This window comes from Rhamphochromis sp. 'chilingali', assembly GCF_963969265.1.
Source record: "Rhamphochromis sp. 'chilingali' genome assembly, chromosome: 7".
Lineage (NCBI taxonomy): Eukaryota > Metazoa > Chordata > Actinopteri > Cichliformes > Cichlidae > Rhamphochromis > Rhamphochromis sp. 'chilingali'.
The window spans coordinates 33,763,822-33,791,303 of record NC_137934.1 but is presented as its reverse complement, the minus strand read 5'-3'; the positions used below and the strand labels follow the sequence as shown (position 1 = coordinate 33,791,303).

Here is a 27,482-nt window from a genome sequence, read left to right as displayed (position 1 = left end):
TGCCCACCTCTAGTAGTAGGTGCTCTCACCAAACAGTACAGCTTCCCCCCCATATGCTCCCTGTTTCTCATGATAACGGGGAAAAATTTCAATGCATGGGATGAAAAGACGAGTAGACATATGGGCACATTGATTTAATGACTAAATTTATCGTTCATCAATATTGACATATTCATCCCGCAACAGATGGGCCACACTATTCATATAGTCAGGGATTGGATTCTATTTTTAAAAAATAGCCACCTCTAGTTAGTAGAGTCATTGAACTCATTGAACTGAATTCTAATACCACTGGCCTTGATTTTAGACTTACGTGTATGGGAAATGAGGCAGATGGCAGAAGATTGAAGGGACACAATTGTACTGGTTTTATAGACTTCAGGGTGACCCTGTAAGTTGAGAGTTATAACTGCAGATTGTGCATAAAAGCCTGCATGTCAGCAAGCATCTATGTAGCCTCAGTAACCTTGAGCATTATGGTTAATATTTGCATTTCAAAAAATAGCTGACAGCAAGGTTGTTTTTAAAGTGGGTAATAAGCATAACTACTTTTTTTAAGTACTAACTTTTGCTGTTCTTGACAGTGGACAAAAAAATACAACTAAAATACAGTAAATATCAACATCACATTTGCTGTGAAATGTCTGTGTAGGTTCTCAGTCATCCATGTCATGGTATTCTAAGGAGCTTGGAAAGAAAGTGACTGGATTCTTTAAGTTTCTTGAAGATGTTTAATCTCTTATCCCAGAAGCTTCTTGAGTTCTGAAACGAAATGGTGGACAATCCCACGTATTTAAATCTCGTGGCAGTGTGCCTTAATAAACAGAGTCAACTCCTTTTTTGACACATTGGCTCGTGTGATGAGGCGCATGAGTCATGTGGCCAATAAATTGCTAAATAGTGGCATTTTGGGGAGAGTGTTGGAACTATGCATGAAAATTTCTTTGATGCATTTTTGCTGTTTTTAGTACACCTCTGGAGTCCACCGCAACTGCTGCAAATCCAGCATGAATGCAACTCCCACTAACTGACAATGAGTCTAGGCCTACACGAAGTGCCTGTTTGATATACACAAAATAGATTTTTCACTGTTGTAAACACTCAACAAATCTCTTCACAGCACAAACAAAGCATGAAAAAGGGAGGCAGCCCTCCGTCTGTGGACAAACCTGTATGTCAAAGGTGTACGACGTGTGGGCCCGCAGCTTGCTGATCTCAACCCTTGTTTCCTTTAACGCCTGTTTGCCTGGAACAAACACCACGCTGTCATCACATGGCTGACAAGCCCGACGCTCATTGCTGTGGCATCGGCGACACAACAAATTATACGACAAGTCGTCGCGGTGTCCAGTGTCACGTGGTGAGTGCCACTCCAACATCACCGATGTCTGGTTGACCACTGAGACCACATTGCGAGGAGCTGAAGGGACACCTGGAAAGAAAAATAACGAGTGAGAGGGAATGTCACCTGTTTACATGGAAGAATTTGTCTGTCTGTGTGTGTGTGTGTGTGTGTGTGTGTGTGTGTGTGTGTGTGTGTGTGTGTGTGTGTTATGTTTGGAAACAATGTGTTTGGAAACAGTTGATAACCATACTAAATAAATAACTGAAATTTGTTGTTTGTTGATATGGGATATTAGATTTAACATTATGTGTTTTCCTTAGTTTTACACAATATTGTCTATGATTTCAAAACTTGAACCAATAGTAAAGTTTGTGCCTTTTTAGGTAAAATAAGGAAATAAAAATGCAAGAGCCCCACCATTCTTAAAATTAGGGGTGGGCGATTTATCAAATATACTCAATGCATTGTGAGTTTTTCCATGGTTAAAATGGTTTTATCGTAACCACTGAGTATACGTTGCCATGGAAATATTAAGCTGTGTGCACATAATCCACTGTGAGTTTTTTTCTCCCACATGCTATGAATGCATAATTAATCCCCCCCCACCGGAAAATCTTCTACCCGCCACACTGCACCGAGCATGGGTGTTTATATACTACCAGGATGTATACAAACTATGAAACCAATTGTGAATAATATTTGGAAGCACCAAATAATGTTACCATTTGTCACGTACGTGATAGAATACCTGCCTGTTGTAAACTATAATTAGTGGATGGATATCAGATAAACAAATAAGATCGTAGAACAGGTACGCTTTCACATTTTTCTGGTTCTTTATTGCACATGTAAACTTTGCAGTTTTGTTTTAAAGCTTTTGTTATGTGTAAAATGGTGAAAAACATCATAAGATACATTTACTAACCTAACAGCTGAGGTTTTTAAAAACATTGGGGTTGGTCTTGAAAATTAATTAATGATAAATATATCTCCCCATCCAGCTGGGGGGAACAGGTACTAATAACTAATTTAGCCAAGGCCACCAAAAAAGGCTAAATCCCATTTATCAGACATTGATCAGTGAAAGAAAGAAAGTAGGAAAGAAAGAGAGCAGCATATGTTCACAATGATTACGGAAATAAAACTGGGGACTCAGATAGGATCTGAGTTTGGTTGTGTTCCAATTAAAAAAAATGCTGACATTTCTTTTCTTCTTGATGTCAAAAACAAGGCCAAGTGCGAAAACACCATTAATGTAAGACTAAAGAGCTGCAGACATGTTAATCTTGAGCACCTTCAGCTGTTAATTGTGGTGAATTGAACTTAACATGTTTGAATCAGCTCTAAAATCAGTACTTTGGTTTGTTTATAATATTATTACTGTGTTTAATGAACACATTTAATCAAATATAGTTCTGCACTGAAACGTTTTTCTTCTCTACAATATTTAAATTCAGAATCCCTTCACTTTTTAGGTCTCGTTAAATCAATCTCAGTTGTAAGCTTTATTCATCATCTAAATCTATTCAGAGCCTGGACTTGTGATGTTTTAAAGTAATGAAATGTAGAACTTTCTCAGGATGCCAGAATGGTTTTATCACAACGTTCACGTTTCAGTACTGAAAGCTGAACACACTTCTGTTTCTCTGAACTGCTTTACTTTTTATTCCACCAAGTTAGTTTTTAAAGCACTGTTATCATCCATTCTTATTGTTTATTATGCAAGGAATGAAGAGTTTGACAATGTTATATCACTTGTTGAAACCCATGACCTAAACTTCTAAAATGTGATGTTAGTCAGCCATCACCAAGACCTTTACAGATTCAAAGTCACTGACTTTGGGCTCTCTCAGCTCCACAATGGTAAGTAGATGAAACATCTCTGATAGAGAAACTATCAGAGATGTACTGGATATTTGCACAGTCACACAAACCTCCAAAGTTTCTGAGGGGTTTCTCAGCAGTACGATAAATCATAGTTATCCAAACTGTCAATATCAATAGCAATTGTGACAATTACAATCACCTCCATCATGTCCCTGGAATTTATTCTGGGACTTCAGTTTGCAGAGGCCACAGATGGGTTGCACTGCTGCTACTCTGTGCTTACCCCAACAACAATGAATAATGATATAGTAAATACAATAACATGATTAAAGTCTGCTCCTCATTTAGTCTGAAGAACTTGACTCCCAATTTGCAGATGAGACTCACAGTGGAGACCCTGGACCAGCTGCCAGACAAAATTGCTAAACTGTGGGCCAGAGACTGCCCATTTCTTCCACAGAGAGTTCAATTCCACCAGCACTTCACCATTGCTCTGCTTAATTTCGATAGTCCTTAAACTTGTGTTTGAATTACACTTTTTTTTTAAGTTAACATCCTATTTTTTTGTATAAAAACTTAAAGGTATACACATTTACAAAGCACATGGTCTCTGTAGACCAACCAGAACCCCATCACACAAACTCAGAAATGCTTTGTTGGAATATGTAAACCACTGCACTACTAAGCCACTACTTTTAGTAGTTTCACTGATCACAAGGATTCGCTGCAGAGGGAAACATCGCTTATTTGATTTGTCAGATTTTGTATGCCAGATGCACTTCCTGTTGCAACTCCAAATGGATTTGTGCACCTTATCATGTAATAACCATAATGAGGTGGTGATTCTTTCACCAGACAGAAATACCAAGGGACCTGAGGCAACGCTAACTCAGAACCCTACAAGTCCCCATCTTTTAAGCACCTGTTAGCTAACTGTGCTTGGCTTATTGCTGAACACTGAGCACATCAGGAAACACTGCTTCATTTGCTCCACACTGTTTCACTGCTTCATTTGGGACATGCACAACACTAACAGGTGTAAGAACAACAGCCCATACTTGGCTTCCAGAGAGAACCTTCAGCCCTACACTCAATGCAGATATATATGCACACACAAATGTCTCACCCAATGGCGGCAACACTGATGCTAAAATAAAGGAGTCAAAGACACCTGTGTCTCACAATATCTTGATGCCTACTTTCTCGCCACGCTTGTGAGAAATGCTTGGAAGACTCTTATTTACCATTTATCACCCATAGGTGATAAACGGTAAATAAAAGTCCAGCTCACATTTTGAGACCTGAGATTTCATCTCACAATCCAAGATGTTCAACGTTTCAGCAGCTCGCCCCCGTACACACTTCCTCCTTCCCACAACTCTGAAGGCTAAAACTGTCAGTCTTCCAATGGCCTCGCCTTTGACAAAATTTACAAAACTTACCAGAATCACGCACAATCACTGCCACCAATTCCCATGAGTGCAGCAAGCGAGAGAAAAATGCAAATCATCAATATGGGATCCACCAATCCAACAACATTATACTTACTCAAACTTTCCTAAGAACACAGAATAATGTTACCAACTGAATAAGGATGAGCAATGATTGATTAAACTATTTATCCACATCAGTGATATAAAGCAATCCATGGATGCACTGACAAATGCATGACATGTGTTGTATGTGCAAAACCAAACCACAAAAAAATAACTCAAACAAAAAGATAACAAGAAATGGAGATGGACACATTTTCGTAATCAGGTCTTTGTTTTGATCATTGAATAAATAATTATCATTGATCTGCTCAACAAATGGGTTCATGGGCTCTAATATTCATGTGAATAATCATCAAGGAAGTATTCTTAAACTCAGTGACAATTAAAATAAAAGTTAGGTGCCATTCGCACCAGAACCTCTCGCCATAAGAACAGTTTCTTCCCCTCTGCTGTTGGACACATGAACAATAACCACATGACTGTTCCCACCACTAACACATGACCCTACGCTGTGTTCACTGCATCATTCCATGTTTGGCACTGATCACCACCTGCACTCATGTATATATCTTTCTACGTAGCACTCTTAATTCTTATTCTCATGTATATATCTCATGTATAGCTCATGCACATATCTTTCTACGTAGCACTTTTAATTCTTATCCCTACTTTTATTTTTTCATGTCTATTTAAGTGCTATTTATGACACTATGTTTGCACTGAAGCACCGCAGCAATTTCCTAATGTTGTAAACCTGCTCAACATTTGGCAATAAACCCCTTTCTGATTCTGATTCTTTCTTACCCATTCTGGGCATCCGATGTTCTCACGTACTGCAACTGCAGTGCAGTCGAATACTTTATCTTAATTGGCATCCGCTTGTATAATACTGAGAGGGTTGTAGAAACTGTCAAGGCTGCTTGCTGACATGGAAAGTTGACAAGTGCAGTTCCCAGTCGGAAGTTTGCACTTCAGCCAACAGTGTCTACAATGTTCAAAAAGTGACCCAATAGCTCAGCGCCAGTAGGGAATCTGCATCTCTTTTCTCTCTTGCCGGTTCGCTCTCTTTTCTCTTAGCTCTTCTCTGTGATCTGAGGAACAGCTAAGGGCTTTTAGGGTACACAACTAGGGTTTTCACAAGGTTAAACCTACTGGGTGCACGTCTCTTTGATTGCTCGCACACATCACAGACACTGCAGTGCACACGCCAAACAAGAGCAGTTGAGATGAAATGGATATTCAACCTTGGCATATGGTAAATCACAGAGTCATTAGAAACAGCCGAGAAGGCCCTGTGGAATATGTGCATGTGCGCTTTTCTCAAAGAGACACTCAGAGGCAGAAATCAAAGTGCTAACAATCAGTAGGGGGGCTGAAAATCTAAGAAGCACCATCTTATAAACATTTCTACTGAGAGAGCGGGAAAGAGAAGACCCGTCTGGGTTTTGATTATTAGAGACAAACACAGTGTGTTGGCACAGGCGTTCACTCCATTTTACTTTTTTATCTAAATAGCACAAATACAAATTATTTTAAAGTGTCTGACACTCAGAGTTCACAGCAAGCACACATTCAAATGCAGAAAAGTAAGAAGCGAGGCGATAATCACATTATAAATTTTCCAGTTCCAGTTTTACTGTTGCAACAAGAGACAGCGTTCCAAAAGACTTAGAGACACAATCTGTGCTGCTGTTTACAGCCGCGTTCTTTTTCACAGTTTTGTAAATGGCTTACACAATATTGCTCTGACCTGTACACAAAAATACCACAAACAGAAAACCTCTACATATGCACACAGGGTAAAGACACACACACTCCTCCATACCTTTGCAGCCCATGAGGCGTGCTGAAGAAATGATTTTCTGTCAGGCAACTATCCACACAGCACACATTCACTCTTCCATCTCACTGGTCAGATTTTATATCTGATTGAGTTCATGCCAAATCCAAATAAACTGCAGCTCTTTCCTATATTAAACTCCCATCCCACTGTTTTTGAACTTTTTTCACTCCTTGTTCTCGTGGCTCTTGTGCTTGAAAGAAAACAAACTTGTAACTCAGTTTGTTTTTGTCCTTGAATTGAAAGTACCCAGGTAATTCACAGAGCTGTGTAGGCTGACTAGGTTGACATCTGACACCTTTTCACATAAAAAGTCGATTTTTTTTCTCTTCTGTCTGCATCAGTTTGAGTTTGCTGCCACTGTTGTGATGGCTTTCATGTGGTACCTCTGTTGTCAGAATAGGTTAACCACATCAGCCGCTCCATATTTATTGTGACAAAGTCATTTTTGAACATTTTCTCTGTCATTTTATTTCAGTAAACTTTCAATGCAATTACTACATCGACTTTAAAACACCCAACCTGTGTAACTAGTGTTAAATAAACAATGACTATTTGCTTTGCTGTGTACAACGTTCAGGCTAGGACTGGGCGATATATCGAGTTTTTAAATATATCGATATATTTTTATACGAGATATGAGATGTGACAATATCGTTTAGATCGATATAGTCTACGTTACGTTATAATTATACTTGTGGAGCCAATAATTTGCCTCTCTTTCGTCCACTTTTGTCTCTACGCAAACGTTACTCTGCCTCGCCTCGCTCCTTCACTGAACACAACTCCCCCTCCGCCATCGCTTCACCTGCAGGCGACGACAAGATGGACACAGCTATCAAAGAGGAGCTGGTCGGTAAAAAGAAACCATTGGGAGATTACTATTGTAGTGCTGTCAGGCTTAATCTCGTTAAAATGACTTTAACGCCATAACTGCATTAACGCAGCAAATCTACGTAAACAATTAGCGCGGATCGCCCCGTGCGTGGGGCTGCAGAGCGTCAATACGTTAACGAGTTTTATTAACGCTGTATGTTAATAAAAGTCCCTGTGTGAGATCTGGGACACAGCTTTGACTAAGAGCTCTCTTTGTTCTTACTTTATGGCTTAAAAAAATATCGAGATATATATCGTATATCGCCCAGCCCTAGTTCAGGCATTACATTTTGAACACTGACATATGAAGTGAATAACACAGGTTATCTCTTCATCCTGGCACCTGTTTGTGGGTGGGGTATATTAAGGAGCAAGTAAACATTTTGTCCTCAAAGTCAATGTGTTAGAAGCTGGAAAAATTAGCAGGCATCAGCATTTGAGTGAGTTTGACAAACGGTGGCAAAATGATGGAGTCTAGGTGATGGTGTCACAGCATTTCCAAAAAGGTTTAAGATAAGATAAGATAAGATAACCTTTATTAGTCCCACACGTGGGAAATTTGTTTTGTCACAGCAGGAAGTGGACAGTGCAAAAGTTATGAGGCAAAAATTAGAATACAATAAGAATAAATACAGTACACAACTGTACAGAATAGAATAAAATGAAATACTATATACAGTAGAATAAAATAAAAATAAATATACAATAAGATAAAAATAGAATACAAATACAAATACTATATACAACTGAGTAAAAATACAACAATGACAGAAAGGATTATTGCACTTAGTATTATTGCATATGTATGGATGTGTGTGCTTGATCAGTTAAAGTCTTTATTATGGAGTCTGACAGCAGTGGGGAGGAAAGACCTGCGAAATCTCTCCGTCCCACACCGTGGGTGCCGCAGTCTCCCACTGAAGGAGCTGCTCAGTGCTGTCACAGTCTGCTGCATGGGGTGGGAGATGTTTGTGTCTGGGGCTGCATAGGCACAGACCAGTCAAGGTGCCCATGCTTACCTTGTCCACCATCAAAGACACCAACAATGGGGGTGTGAGCATCAGACGTGGTCTGCTGAATCACATTTTCTTTCTGTTGTGGGTGTCTGTGGAGCTTACCTGGGGAACACGTGGAACTAGGATTCACTATGGGGAGGAGACAGTGTGATTTGGCCAATGTTTTCCTGGGAAACCTCGGGTTCTATCATCAGGAACCAGGAATGGTTTGAGGAGCACAACAATGAGTTTGAGGTGTTGACTGAACCCACAAGTGGTTTCAATTTCAAGGTTTTCAATGCAAGTAAATCAGGTAATCCTCAAAAAAAAAAAAACGTAATAGGGAAGTTGAACACTAAGAGTAGACAAATCAACAGCACAGAAAATTTTGCAGAAATTAAAGAACATACTGGTGTGGATGGAAACATAAGACAGATTGGATTAATACAGAAGGCAATGGTGTGGATGATCACAGAAGGATTTCCAGCATAAAGGAAGAAGCTGTAAAAAGAGCATCCTCCATGAGGTAGACATATAAATATCCAGGTCAGCAATGAAAACAAGATGCCATGAGAACAAACCGATAAACAGGGTTACAGGATACTAGGTATACATACCAGTGTTCAGTCTCAAGGATAGAAAGAGCAGAGCAGCTCTCATTCAGCATTCTTAACGGCGTTTAGACAAAATGATCAACCTGTACCAGAAAAACCGGAAGAGCAGGCCTGGAACCCCTAACCCTGCTAATCTGAAGTTTACTGTATCCTCTGTGAATCAGCTGAGACAAGGGCGTTTGCCTGTTTTTATTACTCATAAAGAAGAGTAAAGAATTGCGACATGAAATCTTGAGTGTACTGAGCCACGCTGTCTGATCAGCCTGAAGCTGACTGGATTTTGCGGGACAACAACCACAAGCTTGGTTCACTACAGTTCAGGATGTTCAACAAATTTTCTCTTTGCTGTCTCAGGACTTACCGTGGAACTCAGACTTGACAGTCTGACCCCGGTCAATGAATTCAGAGTATGTAAATCTGTGAACATCAAAACCATTAGAAAAAGAAAGGGGAAAAAAAGAAAGTATGGTGGTTGCACTCCTGACCTAATGTGACATGTGGAGGTTAGGATGAGGTGTGGATACTGTGGGTCCATTCACTGAAAAGCTATTGAGTGCCTGACTGGGATCCACAAACCGAGCTTTCATCAGCAAATTGATGTTTGCTGTCTGTGTAAGATCCATGGTGGTGAAACCACAAAATAGTCTGAGTGATCGTCGTGGGACTTTTTGTATAAATGACAACTGTGCTGGGAGAATCCCAGAGGTGAGCAAAGAGACAGCCATTATTATACAGCTGTTTATTTTCAGTCCAGAAAACCCGCTCTTAGCACTTTGTAAGAGGGTCTCACTAATTGCCGACCTTATGCACCGCCACTCATTAAAAAAGAAAAGATTGACTCATACCTGGCAAACATTTATTCTTCCACACATGAAGTTATAAGACTGATGGTTTTTTGTATTGCTTGCCTGCTGTTATGCCGCTAACATATGAGGCTTAGTTGCAGACTCAACTAAAGCTTGTGTTCAGCATTTTTTTAGTGAACTCTACTGACTGCAGAGGATTAAAAAAAAAGGTCAAGAAATTCTGTCAGTCACAAGAATTTAACACTGTTGATGCAGGACGGCGACTGAAAAGATGTCCAGTTTCTGAGTTTGATTTGATTAGTGTAAACCAGAGCAAAGCGCCAATTCCTCAAATATATGAAATGACGAACATACAAAAGGAATGCAGATGTGACAGCCAGTGCATAAGAAAATAACGCAAAATGTGGGGCCGATCAGCAATATTCACCGTCAACATTTGTCCTGCTTTTCTGACGCAGCATTGCAAATTCATTCACGACTCTGTGACAGCAAAATATGGCCAGACTATGAATGAACCAGTGCTTTTTAACCCCCCGCCCCAAAACATAAAGCTGTATTCAGGTCACCTGGACATGTACAAGCACACAGGTACACACTCACACACACACACAGACTAACTGCATGCAGTCCAAAATTATTCATGTCTCAACCTACTTACACCATCTCTCTGAGGAATTGAGAGCTCCATTTTTCAAACTCTCTGTGCCTCATCTTGCATAGCAATATAGCCTCTTCAACACACTAAACACATATTCACTTCAATGGAAAGCCCGAGGAATGTGGCAGCATTATTACTTACCGCTCCCCAAATCCCCTAATGAGGACAGGGATGCTACAGCGCTCTGAACGAGGCACAGAGAATTAGGGGCGCAATGATAAATCAAAGCAGATGTTGGCCTTTAACTTAATGATGAAATATTGGACTGTCGATGGTGTCAACCACTGATACGCTCGAGTATGTCAGCTATTGGTTGCTTCATCCAAAATCCTGCCTTTCGCAAACATGTGTTGGTCATCTTGAAGCTCATATTGAAAGATTTATCTATTGTGTCTGATGGGGAGAAAAAAAGGCTGACTCACTGGTGCACAGGTCCTCCGGTTTGTCCATGTCTCCTCGGTAATAGCCATTCCGACAACCACAGAGGGTGGCAGCTTCGATAGTGGAGCGGCTATTGGGCGGACATTGCTGACACAGTCCTGGCCCCTGGAATGACTTAAAGGTGCCCTGAGGACAAGCTGCGGGGAAAAAAAGAAGCGGGAAAAACACATAAAAACCAACGTGTGACTCAGAGTAAAGAACAGGTTTGCATCGCGCTTCTGTGCATTTTTGTTTGCCTTGATCGTGACACATTTGGTAAACTTTGTATTAGAAAGCAGGCGTGCCAGTAGAGTTATTATTGGTACTATGAGGTTGACACAGCACAGAAGGGGATTTTCTGGGGATAGCTGCAAAATAGTTTGTTCTGACAAGATACACAAAAACATTTTGTGCACAGTGACACAGAATCATGTTGTGCTGATTAACTGAAAACTGGATTATCGTTTTCTTCTCTAGCTCTTTTTAATATTGGTCAGACATGACATGAAACACGTAGTGGGAATTTTTAAGGATGATACCCTACGTTATCCAATTTTTATGTATCCAGAGTTGGCTCTTGCTGACCAGATAATAATTATTCTTATTCAGCTTGGATACGTGCTGTGGAAATTTTGCAGTCCACCTTGGCAACGCGCTCTCATCTCAAGGTTTCAAATACTGCTGGAGGCAGCATAGAGATACGGACACGGGACTTCAGAGTCAGTGCCAGTTTAATATTGGCTGCAGAGTTAGTGGCCTTGTTTAACAGAACTAGAAAGTATGCATGAGGAAGCAAGAAGGCTTAAAAGTATCTGGGGGCCGAGGGGTTGTTGGTTTTTTAGCTACTGTTTGGAATTATGTTTTCTTACTTTTACTCTTACCAGGATTCTGGTAGCAAATAACAAAGAATCTTGTTGGTGCAAAAATACAGTTTTATCTCAGTGAAACTATTCGCTTTTTTGCATTTTTCATAGCTTGAATAAAGAAAATGGGAAAAATTGTGTGTTTTTGTGACAGAATACTAGTAACAAAGATACTGAAGATACAATTTAAAATAATTTCTTTGGTTCTTTTCTGTTAATAGTTGGTCGCTTTATATTCAAATGATTCATAGGTTAATGTTACGTGTCCAAACCAACTAACAAACAAACAAACGAAAAGCATTCTTCTGAAAATAGCCAAATACAAGGACTGGACTGGAGATGAAAGAAAAAGCAGCCAATGCATAAAAAGAAATTCCACTGCAGTTACAAACTTTTGTGACCATTAAGTCCCGTACGTGTGGTGTACACTGAACGTGACACTTGAAACAAAACCATGAACATGGTGAACATAACGACATTTTTTGGTGGGTGAATACGAAAATCAAAAGAATTGTGGTTAATAATAAATCTGTTATGTTTGTTTTTTCTTTCTTTTTTTACATATAGATATTAACAATCGCTGGATGTGTGCTGCTGTTTGTGCAAAGTATCTGATGTGACACGGCAGGTAAAGCTGGACCAATTACTAAGACGTGTAATTTGTACAAAATTACTAAGACGTGTAATTTGTACAAAATTACACGTCTTAGCTTTTATACGCAGCGCCATTTGCATTTCCCAAGTGTTAATACACACATCTGACACAACTTAACATGGTTCAGTTCAGCAGGAAGGCTTAAAGCACTGCCGTCCTACATGTCTTTATGCATGCTCAATCAAGCCACACAAACTCACGGTGGATAAATGACCAAACAGCACCTTTCTGATGTCATAGATGCATGCACCCCCCTCCCTTTTTTCTTAACCAATGCATTTTTAATTATTGACATGCATTTTTAATTTCAACAAAGCTCAACAACAGCCTGAACATGATGTCATCAACCAGAAGCATTGCTGTACAATCACATCACTGGCTCTCTGAAGCAAATGTACACGTTTATGAATTTAAATTCATAAATACGTATTTAAAAAAATACGTAAAGAAAAGAAAATATGAAAAAGCCACGAGAACTGAACTTGCAGTCGGAAGATAAAGTAGCATGTTAATATGTTAGCAAGTTGCGTCAGAGTACTCTGTCCTACTCTGCCTCTCCCCACCGCAGGGAAAAGGGTAACACCACCTGGGTCTGGGTGCAGTTCCCCCCTCCAGGGGCAAGGGTACCTAGACCCGGTTCGTAGAGTACGCTTGGGGAGTGTGATCGTGTGTACAGCGTCTCTTTATGTCTGTCTCCACGTTGGTTGAGTGTGGAGTGAGTGCATATGAGAGCATGAGGGTGGGAATGGATGTTTGTATCTGTGTGTGCCTGTATGTCTGTGTCTATATGTCAGGTTGGGTATCAGACGCCACCTCTCTGGGGACATCTCAGGCCCTCCAAGGTTTGGAGGCCTATCTCCACCCACCACCACTTCCCCTGCCAGTGGCGGACTCCCTCAGGTGTCGGTGCGTCGGTGGTTCTTTGTGTCTGGGGGTGGGCGTCCGGGTACACACCGGCTCACTCCTTGGCGGCCGCTTATCGGGGCCTGGAGCCTGGGGCTCGCTCGGGCCACTTCGGAGGTGGGGTGCCCCCGGCCTCTCGGCCTGGGGCTCGGTCACTCAGGCACGGCTGGCTGCCGGCGGAGCTCACGGGCGCGTCACTGCAACTCCCCCTGGCTTCTGCTCCGCGGCTGCTGAGTGAGCCCTCATCTGGGACTCTCCTCAGCTCTTACTGAGACAGTGGCGCGGCTGCCCCTCTGTTGGTCTTCCATGGTCTCTTGTGTTCTGGGGGCCTCTGGATGTCTGGAGTTTTGATCTCCTCCATACCTGCTTCATACCCTGGAGGACGGGGCTATGGCCCCCCCACACCCTCTAGCAGATCGTTACATGGAGAAACCTTTGGAATGCAAGCATGCTGATCCACACAGGTATGCACACACGGGTGTTCACAGACGCGGACTACAGCTTTCTTGGCTGCTGCCTCAAAGCACATTGTGCGCTGTCTATCTTGCGTGCTGCACAATATCGTTTAATATTTAGTATCTACTGATATCTACTGCTAGCTAGTTTATTGTGATGGTGCTGTTTTTTTTTATTATGTTGCTCTTTGTTGTTTGCTTTCTCTTCTGTTTTTTTTCTCCATACAGGTGATCCAGGTGTTTTGTTTTTTTTTGTTGTTTGGGTTTTTTTTTTCTTTCTTCCCCCCCTTCTCACCGTCTCTTCTCCCCTTTGGTTTTCTTTCTCTCCCTCTCTTTCTTTCATTCTTTCTCCCTGTCCTATCCCCCAGTCATGTCTGTCCCGTTTGTAGGAACTGAAAATAAAATAAATTCATAATTATAATAAAGGTCAATCAAATGGACCAATATGGCAAGGCCATGATGATCCACTTGGTAAAATAAATCCGCTTGGCATCTTTCTTGGCCTTAAGACAACAATTCTGATGGCTAAAGATCCAAACGGGACACAAAAAAAAAAAAAAAAAAAAAGAGTACTCTGTCCTAGAAGGATTACTGTTCTTAATTTGCACATGAGATGTCACAGGTGTCTCTTTGTGAATGTAAATGCCTTCTGAAGTATGACTTTAAGTAAAAGCCGAAACAGAGAGGTGTGAAATGAAGAATAAGACTGAAATGAAAACTCTGCCAAAAGGCTTAGGCAAACCAAATGCATTTTTTTAGTCTTCCTTTCTCTTTTTTTAGTCTTGATTTATCTTTAGCATTTTGTTTTCCTTCTTTCTCTGTAATGAATGTTTACTTTATCCCTGAGCTGCTTTAGGCGCTGTAAGACTAAAATGCAAATGTTTCATAGATTTATGGTGGAAGACAGAGGAGTGTGCAAGGAGGCATTTAGTAAAGTCCAAATGATAAAATGAACCGAGTGACAGAAGTAAGTGAGACAAAGTAGAAAGCAAGTGAAAATCCTTAGGGTTTCACGTCATCAAATGTCAGTAGGTGAAAGGGTCAGGAATGAAAAGGAATGTCTGAAGAGACAAAAATAAAAAAGCATTGGGGAAAAAGTGGAACAAAGGGGAAAAATGTAGATTGGGAGTATAAGGTGAAGAGAAACACACTGATCCTGTTTTTATTCTTTCATTTCAATGCTTCTACAGTACTGCTCTGCTGAATTGCTGCCACAGACGTGTTATATTATCGTTTCTTGGTTTTGCTTTTGCTCTAACATGATTTACAATAAAGGAAAGTGTTTTTGTCTCCCTAATTTACTATAAATTACTTTCTAAATGACCAACATACCGTTGTGAAACTACAGAAGGAGTACTTCATATCATGTTATAAAGGCCATAGCTGGTCCAAAAGTATATAAGAGATGGATGCAGTTTACATCTAGAACTTACAGAGGCATTAGATAGCATTTCTGCTATCTAATGCCATTATTAATATGAAATCCATTGTGTTTGTTATTTGTAACAAGCAAAGAAAAATGACACTTGATTGAATCTTTCTATTATTGCTGCCAACAGCTTTCCAACATTTGAATTTTATGGCAGAGAATTAGAGAAAGGGAAGTATGTCACCAACTGCCCAAACAAACCCAGAAGTGCTTAGCAGCTAGCTAGCACTGAACAGCTTAGAGGCTAGCAGCATTGCTGTTATATAACGCAATATGAAATCCCAAAAATTCCCAGTTAAACTCCAAAAACACATTTCAATAAACAGTGCAAACATACTAAAATACTAAGGCCGATACCAGGGAGGCTAACAAGCACTTAGCAGGATCTAAAAGTACTCATTAACTTTAAACTGTACTGCTTGCTAGCCACGAACCAATAATCAGTATACATTACTTAGTCAGTGTTGTTATGCTATCTGGGATATGTAATCGTAAGGGTTATTCAAGGTATTACACGGCAGAATTTTATAGTTTTTTTATTATTATGATGCATCCTTATCATGTCTAAGTAGAGCAAGAAAATGTGATCGCATATTAAGATAGTATAAACTGATTAAAACAGGAATGGTAAGGTTCTTAATTTTATGTTGGTCAAAACCTTTAAGTTTTGACCAACATTTAGGTTTTGACCAACATTTCTCATAATCAAAGCAGTCGTTAGCTATGTCCATAATCATGACAAGCTAAATGGTTGTCAGATCACATACCATAATCAAAACAGGCATGCAAAGGATGTTCTTTATTAGTAACCTTATTTACCACCGTTTCCCTCAGTTAAGCTGCAGTTTTGTCAGCGGATCATTGAAGTTTGTTGACCACCCTCAGCAAGAATGAAATACTTCTAGGAATGTAGCAAGCGTAATTAATCCCTGTAGTATCAGATGGCAAAGTGCATATAGCTGCCCTATACTGCCTTACACAAAGCTGGAAAGAAAAGCTGGCCTTCATAGTAAGTGCATGACTCTACTAATGTAGATAATGGAACGGACTATTGGACAGTCTTTTCTGGGAGACTATCATAGTTCTCGTATGAAGAAAAGAAAGCCTGAAAGAACTTCTGATCCTGCTTATTTTCTCACCTGTAAAAACATACATCTCCCGCATTCAGTTTCTAATAATGATGTCTGCCTCGTTTGTCTGTTTTCTTTACACCCAGACATTTGCCTTTCTTTAAAGCCATCTCATCAGGAGTGTCAGCGTCTCTTCGTGTGTGTGTGTGTGTGTGTGTGTGTGTGTGTGTGTGTGTGTGTGTGTGTGTGTGTGTGTGTGTGTGTGTGTGTGTGTGTGTGTGTGTGTGTTGTTCTGAGTTGAATAAGCAGATAGACATCTGGCTTGTCAAGGTCATTTATTCAGAAACCTTGCTCATACACATGGGGCGTGTCACCATGGCAACAAGTCTTGCTACCTCTCTCCATTACTTATCTCTGGATACCCCTGTGTAGAGTTATCCTTTTCTGTCTCTCTCTCTGTCAAAGGATTTTAAACTGGTAACCCGGCATATGTCAGTGAATTCTGTTTGTGTGTTTTTGTGCAGGCTGAAAAGAACAAAATACTGACTCAAGTAGGATAAACAACAATCCATTATTCTGTCATTTCTGTTGTTTCTATTGTATTCAACAGCATCCAACTCACATTTCAAGTAGTATGATAAAGTTGGTGATGGCTGCTGCATGTCTCACAGGCAAAGGTCAGTATGCTATACAAATCTTTTGTGGACATATATGTGGAAATATATCGGATGGTAAACTTATTATACTCTATCATTTATTTCAGGCTGTGACAAAATACACTGTTTACAGCACTATTTTCCCATCGCATTGGATAACGTTTGCAATAGAGTATATCAACATTTCCTGTGAAGTTGAGACAAAACCGGGCAGCTCCAAACTGAATGACCAGCTGAAACAAATTGAGGAGTTACGGCTATCTCTCTAGCTTGGACATGATTTGGTTATGAAAAGTCTGACACAGACCAGGAAACCGTACTGTGCAAATTATGCCACAAATCAGGTACACAAGTCGAGCTGCCTCGTTTATATTAGGAGTCTCGGGCCAAAGTATTGCAGGAAATCTGCAATGTAGCATACTGAACTTCAACAACAATGACACTCTGCAGTCGCCGTTTGCAGACAGGCTATTCTACTGGCAACGATTTAGAACCTACACAGATATTTAGAGAAACTGTGTGTAGATTCTCAGACATGCAGGTCATGGAAGTTTATGGAGACTGGAAAGAAAGCAAACTGTAGAAGCCTCTTGGTTGAGAGTTAAAAGTCTTCGTGAAACCTAAAGAAGTCCAGAAGTACTTTCTTTCCAAACTTTTTAGAATACAGGAGAAATTATAGTTCTTGAGTCATGGGAAGTGATATATTGTTTCTACAGTTTACATTTAATTGGTATATTACATAGCAGTATTTTATCCTGGGACTTTAGTAATTGGTTATTGATTTATATATTGATATATTTATGTTTACATTCTTAGGCAAACATGCCCAGATTTGTTGTAAATATATAAAAATATTCACATATGAATGACTACATTTTGTTTTTGATGATTTAATTTAAATGTAAAAAAAGTACTTTCCATTTGATTACATAAACTATGTGATGTGTGTGATTACTAGGATATGAGATTTAGAGCAAAAAAATGAATTCAAATCGTGCAGAAAATTCTTCCTACATAAGGAAGAAATCTGAAATAAAGTGGAATAGCAAAACAGAACATTCTAGAGACAGGAGTAAAGGTCGGAGCAACACGGAGATGAAGTGTTAAAAGCGGACAAAGAGCAAGAGATTGCTCCTCTCTTTTTTCCACCTGTGCCCTTTGCCAGCTGTGTGGAGTCACACAATTGTCTAAAGCTGGCAAACAGGCTCACTGATCAATTATTAAAAACTTGCATGAGTATGTGCGTGCTTGTGCGAGTGTTTTAAAAGCCCCTGGGTTTGAAAAGCTCAGGGCATTGTTAAAGTTCACAGCAGGGGATGTTTGTGTGTATTCATTGGTAGTGCATACATCTGTAGTGTGGTGAATTTCAAGCATGGCTCTTGAATATTGACTTAAAAGAGACACGCGCACTCAAACACACACGCTCTTTGATGTACTTTGATGCTGAGCCAATTTTGCCTTATGGTTTGCACAATATGCTGATTTGGTGCAAAATAAACACCATCTCTGTGGCCTTACACACACGCACAAAAACACACACAAAAAGATGACCATCTGTTCTAATAGTGAGTCCAGCTTCCTGCCAAGTTGTTATCAGCTGATTGGCAGAAAAGCACACCAAAAAGATGCCAGCTTGAGGAAGACAGACAGGACATGCTCTGTCCCACGACACTTTAAATCACTGCTTAAGCTCAAAAAGCCTTCACAGAGAGTGTTAAGCCACGTCCCTCAAGTCTGCCTTTGGTTTGTGTACTCAAACCATCATTATACAATAAGAATTACAAATGACTTGGTCCTTTGAATGAGGACTGTCTCAGAACAACAACTAACCAATGACTCCGGGAACGTCCAGTCACCCTGTCTAGTGAGGATATGTGATATACAGTGGGGCAAAAAAGTATTTAGTCAGCCACCGATTGTGCAAGTTCCCCCACTTAAAATGATGACAGAGGTCAGTAATTTGCACCAGAGGTACACTTCAACTGTGAGAGACAGAATGTGAAAAAAAAATCCATGAATTCACATGGTAGGATTTGTAAAGAATTTATTCGTAAATTAGGGTGGAAAATAAGTATTTGGTCACCTCAAACAAGGAAAATCTCTGGCTCTCACAGACCTGTAACGTCTTCTGTAAGAAGCTTTTCTGTCCCCCACTCGTTACCTGTATGAATGGCACCTGTTTGAACTCATCATCTGTATAAAAGACACCTGTCCACAGCCTCAAACAGTCAGACTCCAAACTCCGCCATGGCCAAGACCAAAGAGCTTTCGAAGGACACCAGGAAAAGTATTGTAGACCTGCACCAGACTGGGAAGAGTGAATCTACAATAGGCAAGCAGCTTGGTGTGAAAAAATCAACTGTGGGAGCAATCATCAGAAAATGGAAGACATACAAGACCACTGATAATCTCCCTCGATCTGGGGCTCCACGCAAGACCTCATCCCGTGGGGTCAAAATGATCATGAGAACGGTGAGCAAAGATCCCAGAACCACACGGGGGGACCTGGTGAATGACCTGCAGAGAGCTGGGACCAAAGTAACAAAGGTCACCATCAGTAACACACTACAACGGCAGGGAATCAAATCCCGCAGTGCCAGACGTGTTCCGCTGCTGAAGCCAGTGCATGTCCAGGCCCGTCTGAAGTTTGCCAGAGAGCACATGGATGATACAGCAGAGGATTGGGAGAATGTCATGTGGTCAGATGAAACCAAAGTAGAACTTTTTGGTATAAACTCAACTCGTCGTGTTTGGAGGAAGAAGAATACTGAGTTGCATCCCAAGAACACCATACCTACTGTGAAGCATGGGGGTGGAAACATCATGCTATGGGGCTGTTTTTCTGCCAAGGGGACAGGACGACTGATCCGTGTTAAGGACAGAATGAATGGGGCCATGTATCGTGAGATTTTGAGCCAAAACCTCCTTCCATCAGTGAGAACTTTGAAGATGAAACGAGGCTGGGTCTTCCAACATGACAATGATCCAAAACACACCGCCCGGGCAACAAAGGAGTGGCTCCGTAAGAAGCATTTGAAAGTCCTGGAGTGGCCTAGCCAGTCTCCAGACCTCAACCCCATAGAAAATCTGTGGCGAGAGTTGAAAGTCCGTGTTGCTCGGCGACAGCCCCAAAACATCACTGCTCTCGAGAAGATCTGCATGGAGGAATGGGCCAAAATACCAGCTACTGTGTGTGCAAACCTGGTAAAGACCTATAGTAAACGTTTGACCTCTGTTATTGCCAACAAAGGTTATGTTACAAAGTATTGAGTTGTATTTTTGTTATTGACCAAATACTTATTTTCCACCCTGATTTACGAATAAATTCTTTACAAATCCTACCATGTGGATTCATGGATATTTTTTCCACATTCTGTCTCTCACAGTTGAAGTGTACCTCTGGTGCAAATTACTGACCTCTGTCATCATTTTAGGTGGGGGAACTTGCACAATCGGTGGCTGACTAAATACTTTTTTGCCCCACTGTACTGTGTATTACATCTCAGTCAACAAAAACAAAAGCTCAAATCAACTGCTTATGAAGAAGCTATTTATTTTCCCGTGTTCACGGACACAAACTGCCACGTTTTTTTGTGTCAGCGAGCACGAATTTGTAAATAGAGTATTTTGGTAGGAAGTATATTTTGTCACAGCAGCTTATATTTTGCTAAGAGAAAGCAGGGAGGCATCATTGTGGCAAAGAAGAAAACAAAGCTTTAGAAGAAATGGCACATGTTGTATTTTGAACCAAACCCTGATCTTTTTCTTAACCTAACCCCGAACCCTAGAAAAATCCATTTCAGTGCCTACACCTGACTGAGATAAATGCCTACACTTAACCAAACAACATATTCTTGTGTATTTACAAGTGATGTGTCTCAAACTTGGGTGTTATTTTCAAGCTCCAAATGCAGACTTTTTGTTGCGCTTTACAAGTTGACAGTATTCACTTTGTATACATGAATAAGAACATATGAGAGCAGACTGATCAAAAGTCATGCTCAGGAAATCATGTTAATGTTCAGGAACACAAATCAGTAGACTAAAGGTTGTGACTCCTCCCTCCCAACCGGTCACGACCTCACTGAGCCTGGTTCTTTTTCTTTTTTTTCTTTTTTTTTCTAAATGACATCAGAAACAGCAGTATGCGACATTACGTGATGGCAGAGCTTCAGTTCATCCTTTGTCTTTTTTTTTTTTTTTTCTTTTTTTTTTTAATAAATAGGACAGGGGGAATGAATGAGAGAAAGAGGGGGAGAGAAAGAAAGAAAACCAAAGGGGAGAAGAGACGGTGAGAAGGGGGGGGGAAGAGAGAGAGAGAGAAAAAAAACTCCTGGGTCACCTGTATGGAGAAAAAAAACAAACAAACAAACAAAAAAAACAAACAGAGGAGACAGCAAACAACAAAGAGCAACATAATAATAGAGAAAACAAAGCACCATCACAATAAACTAGCTAGTCATAGATATCAATATTTACTAAATAATAAACGATATTGTGCAGCACGCAAGATAGACAGCGCACAGTGTGCTTTGAGGCAGCAGCCAAGAAAGCTTTAGTCCGCGTCTGTGAATACCCATGTGTGCATACCTGTGTGGATCAGCATGCTTGCATTCCAAAGGTTTCTCCATGTAATGGTCTGCTAGGGAGTGTGGGGGGGCCACAGCCCCGTCCTCCAGGGTGTGAAGCGGGTATGGAGGAGATCAAAACTCCAGACATCCAGAGGCCCCCAGAACACAAGAGACCATGGAAGACCAACAGAGGGGCAGCCGCGCCACTGTTCCAGTAAGAGCTGAGGAGAGTCCCAGATGAGGGCTCGCCCAGCAGCCGCGGAGCAGAAGTCAGGGGGAGTTGCAGTGACGCGCCCGTGAGCTCCGCCGGCCCCCAGCTGTGCCTGAGTGACCGAGCCCCAGGCCGAGAGGCCGGGGGCACCCCACCTCCAAAGGGGCCCGAGCGAGCCCCAGGCCCCAGGCCCCGACAAGCGGCCGCCAAGGAGTGAGCCGGTGTGTACCCGGACGCCCACCCCCAGACACAAAGAACCACCAACACACCGACACCTGAGGGAGTCCGCCACCGGCAGGGGAAGTGGTGGTGGGTGGAGATAGGCCTCCAAACCTTGGAGGGCCTGAGGTGTCCCCAGAGAGGTGGCGTCTGATACCCAACCTGACATATAGACACAGACATACAGGCACACACAGACACAAACATCCATTCCCACCCTCATGCTCTCATATGCACTCACTCCACACTCAACCAACGTGGAGACAGACATAAAGAGACGCTGTACACACAATCACACTCCCCAAGCGTACTCTACAAACCGGGTCTAGGTACCCTTGCCCCTGGAGGGGGGAATTGCACCCAGACCCAGGTGGTGTTACCCTTTTCCCTGCGGTGGGGAGAGGCAGACCACCCCGACTCCGCAGCAGCAGGGAGGCCCCACACCCCAGACCGCAGTCGGACGGCCAACTCCTCCTACTAGCCCTCCCGCTCCAGCAGGCCGCAGAGAATGGGGGTGGGAGAAGACTCCAAACCTCCCTCCACCCGCTCATTGTAGTGTTGATGCATATGTGTTCTAAGGTGCAATTAAAACCCAGGAGGGCATGGAGCTACCTGCCAAGGAGCAGCAGGTAAGAGCATGGTCCCTCCTGCTAGCCCTCAATGACTAAGTGTATTTAAAATTGAGAGGTGGGCAACGATGCCAGGGGTGAGGTGTACACCCTGATGGTAATTTGGACTCCGTGATTGTGCCCACCCCCAAGATCCTATATGTATGTGTAATGAGAGTGTGAATAATGTGAATGTCTAAGTTGTGGGATAAAATTGAGGCAGAGGCAGCCAGAAGGGGACGGGGGGGGGGGGGGGGGTAGCCTCCTCTGCACCCTGGTGACATACCCCCACTCCAAGGCCCTGCATGTGTGGGTGGTTGTGGAGGAGCGGGAAGAGGGAGGCAGCTGGAGATGGGGAGGGAGGGAAGGAAGGGAGGGGCAGGTAACCCCTCCCTGGGGCCAGCTCCCCCGCTGACCCCAGTAGGCACTCCCACCCTCCGCGACCCGCCAGGGAAGGGGGGCCCAGGCCCATCAGACCGGGGCCCAGTGCACTGAGCCTGGTTCTGCCGGAGGTTTCTTCCTGTCATAAGGGAGTTTTTTCTTTCCAATGATTCCAAGTGCTTGCGCACAAGGGGATCATTTGGATGTTGGCGTTTTCTTATTTCAATTATTCGGGGGTCTTTACACCTGCCATAGGGTGACTGCTGCTGTAATTTGGTGCTATATAAATAAAACCTAATCAAACTGAATTGACTATTTCACGAACTGCTATAAGAACATACTGTATAGTCACACTACTCACAATGAAGGCTTAAAAAGTTTTAATTTGAAATCCATATATGACAAACATTGATAAGTGTTAATAATGAAACTTCTAGAAGCAACTTCTAATCACTAAAACAACAGTGTCTTAGGAACAGATAGCCCATGTTCAAAAATAGAAACAGACGTTTTTTTTTGAAATAGCTAAAACCACTACGAGCTAGTGTTTTGGAGCATTCCTGTTTTCTAGACTTTTTTGTCTGGCCTATGTTATCTTAACAGTCATAGGACTATATGGAGGTCACCAGAACTGATACTTACCAAACCTTTCAAAACCAAAATTCTGAAAATGTCAGAATGTTTTGTTTTCGTTTTTTAAGGTAGAGTTGGCAAAAAAATGATACTTGGATGCTAATTGATGCAATTTTATTTTATCAGATGCATCATAAATACGGACAGCTTTGTCTATATGAAGACTTTTGTGAAGTAAATAAAGCTTCTTTTTAAACAACATTCAAATATCAAACAGTTACCACGAACACTAATCTGGCTGGTGCACATGGCAACATGAGCTGTTTAACTATTACTTATTCAAATTAGCTGTCTGATAAGTTATTCTTAATGCATCAGGTAGCTGCTACTAACACGATAACCTTAATGTTGAAGCTGGGCAACAAAACTTATCAGTCTATAAGTCTGTACCATTGTTAGAGATTTTTAATTTAACAGGAAAACACAATTATCTGTGGAAGCCCGTTTCCGCCACTAAAAGAAAAAGCATCTATAACTCAAAGTTTTGACGTACTTTCAAAAAAATTTCAACTTATTAACTCGAAATTTCGACGTATTTTCTTGAAAATTCGATTTATTAACTTGAAATTTTGAGAAAAGTAACTTGAAATTTCTAGTTAGCTCTGCCAATCAGTAATGTACGTGGAATGCGCACTCAAAACAGGGTCGCAACAAATTGGCGCTTTCGAGAGTACGTTTGCTGATAGTAACATCATGTGATTCAGCTAATAACACGAGGATTTCATCATTTGTGAAACCACACTGAAAATAATCAGCAATTTGTGCATTCATGACTGGCTGTAATACTGGTAGCTTAGCTGTAGCATTTGTAGCTGAGGGCTTCAGCTTCCGGGTAACTAGGAAATGACGTCATTCACGTAGATTACTGAGCTACTTTTCTCGAAATTTAGACTTAAGTCGAAATTTCGAGTTAATACGTCAAAATTTCGAGAAAATGGCTCAAAATTTCGAGTTATGGATACTTTTTTCCTTTTTTTGTGGCAGAAACGGGCTTCCATAATTATCTGTGTCTAAAAATATGAAAGGTCTCTCTTAGAAGCAACAAGACAGAAACAGTGACAGCCTATCTTACCAATAAGTGATCAGCATTTTAAATATGGTGCCAAGCCACCAGAAGCACAGAAACAGTTGTAGCTGAATACAGTATTATTATTATTATCATTCAAAAATAAATAAATGAGCCTTATAATTTAGTCTTTTTACTTTCATTGAACTGAAACATTATTATTTTCCTGGGTATTGGGCTCAAGTTTGAACTTCTGTTATCACGATTACTCTAAATAGACACAGATAAAGGAGTAATAAGAACTCATGAGAACATTCTTTGGTTATAGCAAGCGTATTATTGTAAGGCTAAACACCGTAGGATTTTTTTTTATATATAGCCAACATCTTGTAAACCTGGTAATTTAGTCCTTTAGCAGTGGTTTTTCTATAGAGCTGTAACACTGTCAGACGTATTCACTATCTTCTTTGAATCAGGACGAGTTTACCCCTTTCAAAAGCTGCAAGTTTTTCTGTTAAAAAGAGAGAGTGACAACAAAGGCTAAGCTGACATTTCAGTCCATGTACTTGCATGCATTTTACCAGAGGCAGGAAGAAAAACTATTCAGTCTTTAGGCTCTCTATCTGTTTTATCTCACAGTTTTAACCTTTATGTCCTTGGTTTGTTCTCTTTAAAAAAAAAAAAAAAAAAAAAACTTACTTTGCAGTTCATCTCTCCAGAGGTTTTTCCCTAATTTTCTTTATCTTTGCTTCTTCTTTTCCTTTCACTTGTTCCTTCTCGTCATTCTTCCTCACGCCCTTCTATCTCTCCAACACTGTGTGACAGTTCGCCACCAATTTGCGCTCGACTAATCTGACTAGAACACGCTAAACTAATTAACATGGGCTGAAGCGGCCTCACTTATCATTTCACCATATGTACATACATCACACGCCCACCACACACTCACTAAGTCACCACATATACACGCACATGCACGCACAAACACACACATAAAATGAATGAGACTCTCCAGGGAGAATAAGAAATGATGGGTACTACTTCGGAGAGGAAATGGGGAACAAGGCCAGATATAAAAAGGATGGAAAGGAGAGAGAGATATTTGGAACACAGAGGAAAGAGGAGCTATTTCTGCACCACGTTCACCCGAGTCTGCCTCTAGAAGCATTAACATATGGAACATCATGCGCTGCCCGGTTGGGCATAAAATATATACACGCATGAAATTATTCAGTTAACTCTGCCAAAACTGACACACTTTTTTTCCCTCCTGGAGCTAATAAAGCACTTGCATTTCCTCCAGAATTTACTCAGCAAATATACAGTTCCATTTATTTAAAAAATCATATATTTGGGACATATAAACAAAGAAAGCTGAAATGTTTTTGATTAAAATAGTATTTCCTCTGTTTAAATAATTTCCATGTTGGAGGTCGACGTATGCTATAAGATATTGATTGCCACAGTAGCATGTTTGCTGGGGCTCAATATTAGACGCGTGTTTGTTGGTTATTGATTTGCTGTCATACTGGATTGTTAGCTTTTGCTACAAAATAACAAGAAAGTCATGTGCAGCGTGTTTAAGTGTTTGCTGTAGCAAGGTCATCAGCAGAGATCTGAGAACAGATTATCAGTTCAGTCCACACAGCAGCACCTCTGATATGCACTGATGCGGTGCAGTATTTGCTGATGTTCTCATTTCATCTTCATTTTTTACGAGCTCAGTTTGAACTAGCACGGCCTCGTTAATGTACAGATTTACCTCGGCACACATTGCCATTGTCAGGTTCATAACCCGCCTTGCAGCTGCAGCTGCCTATGGGTACCATCCACTCTCCGTCTCCATTACAGTAGAGCTTTATGGGCACGTCTACTTCCTCGGCGTTGGGGATGCAGCTTCCTCTGGCGATGACTAATGAGGTGGACTCTGCTCCGGTCAGCGTCTGCACAAAATAAGAATCATTAAAAAATTCCATTTAAATATCCATCCGATGGCTGTGCCAAGCTCTCGTAAAAATCACCACCGATTTCAATTAGCTCTGTTTCATACCTCTGGGAAGAAAGCAAAGTTCTGCACGATGCTGGGGCATTTCTTGTAGAATACCCTGACGGCCAGAAGCGACATGCAAGCGCCTAAGTCCTGGAAAGCCAAATGGAAACCTCTGCCTTTGGACAGAGGCCCAAAACTTCTCACTTCTGTGTTCACTTTCATCAGCCTGCCCCCAAAATCAACCTGGGAGAAACTCTCATCTGCTGCAATGGTGTCCACCTGACAGAGAGAAAAAGAAGGAAAAAAAGATACATTTTTAACAAAGGTTTTCTTTATTGATTTAGATTTTCTACCTATCAGGTAAACACGCTAATGCCCAAATGCTATGAAATGCTGTTATTGTATCTTTCCCCCCGATAAACCTCCACAGTGGCCAGGCAAAATTAAACGTCTCTGTGAAATTGCAAATGCATGAGAGCATGAGCATGACATTTAAGTAGAGAGGTGACTTATGAATCTCAACAAGCACAAACACATTCAGTCAATACGGGTTAAATTCTAATAGCGAGTGGAGGTTAAGGCTTCAGGCTACAATACTTTTAGCCTTTGTTGCAGTTTTACTTACTTACTGATCAATTTTGGACTGGTTCAATGTTTGGATTTCATTCTTTTGAACTGACATACAAGGAAGGTGTAATTTAACACTTTCTGGAATCTGCTTGGTCTCCAGCTAAGAACCAGCAGTTTTAGTTGATAAGACCACAACGTTCAAGCCCCAAGGTGTTGGGTGTGCAGTCTTTGCGTTGTTGCACATAGCAAAATTCCTGTCAGTTTGTTCACTTCCTCAAAACGAAAATGATGTCCAGTGGTCACCATTTTGACACACAAGAGAATTTCCACTTGGATGGGTGCAAGTGGACACAATGGAACTTCCACAGTGAGAAGCTTTCCAGAT

The 27,482-nt window shown here is 41.2% G+C and overlaps 1 protein-coding gene across 1 annotated transcript in view; it reads right to left on the bottom strand.

The window, feature by feature from the left end:
* LOC308400233 (ephrin type-B receptor 1-like) overlaps window positions 1-27,482 on the bottom strand; it is a 150,689-nt gene that overhangs the window by 73,142 nt on the left and 50,065 nt on the right. Inside the window, exons 4-7 of the mRNA XM_080887799.1 lie at window positions 26,588-26,806; window positions 26,300-26,480; window positions 10,880-11,035; window positions 1,170-1,432 (exon numbers count right to left, since the gene is read on the bottom strand). Of these exons, the coding sequence (XP_080743925.1) occupies window positions 1,170-1,432; window positions 10,880-11,035; window positions 26,300-26,480; window positions 26,588-26,806 (819 nt within the window). The remainder of the gene's footprint in view (window positions 1-1,169; window positions 1,433-10,879; window positions 11,036-26,299; window positions 26,481-26,587; window positions 26,807-27,482) is intronic.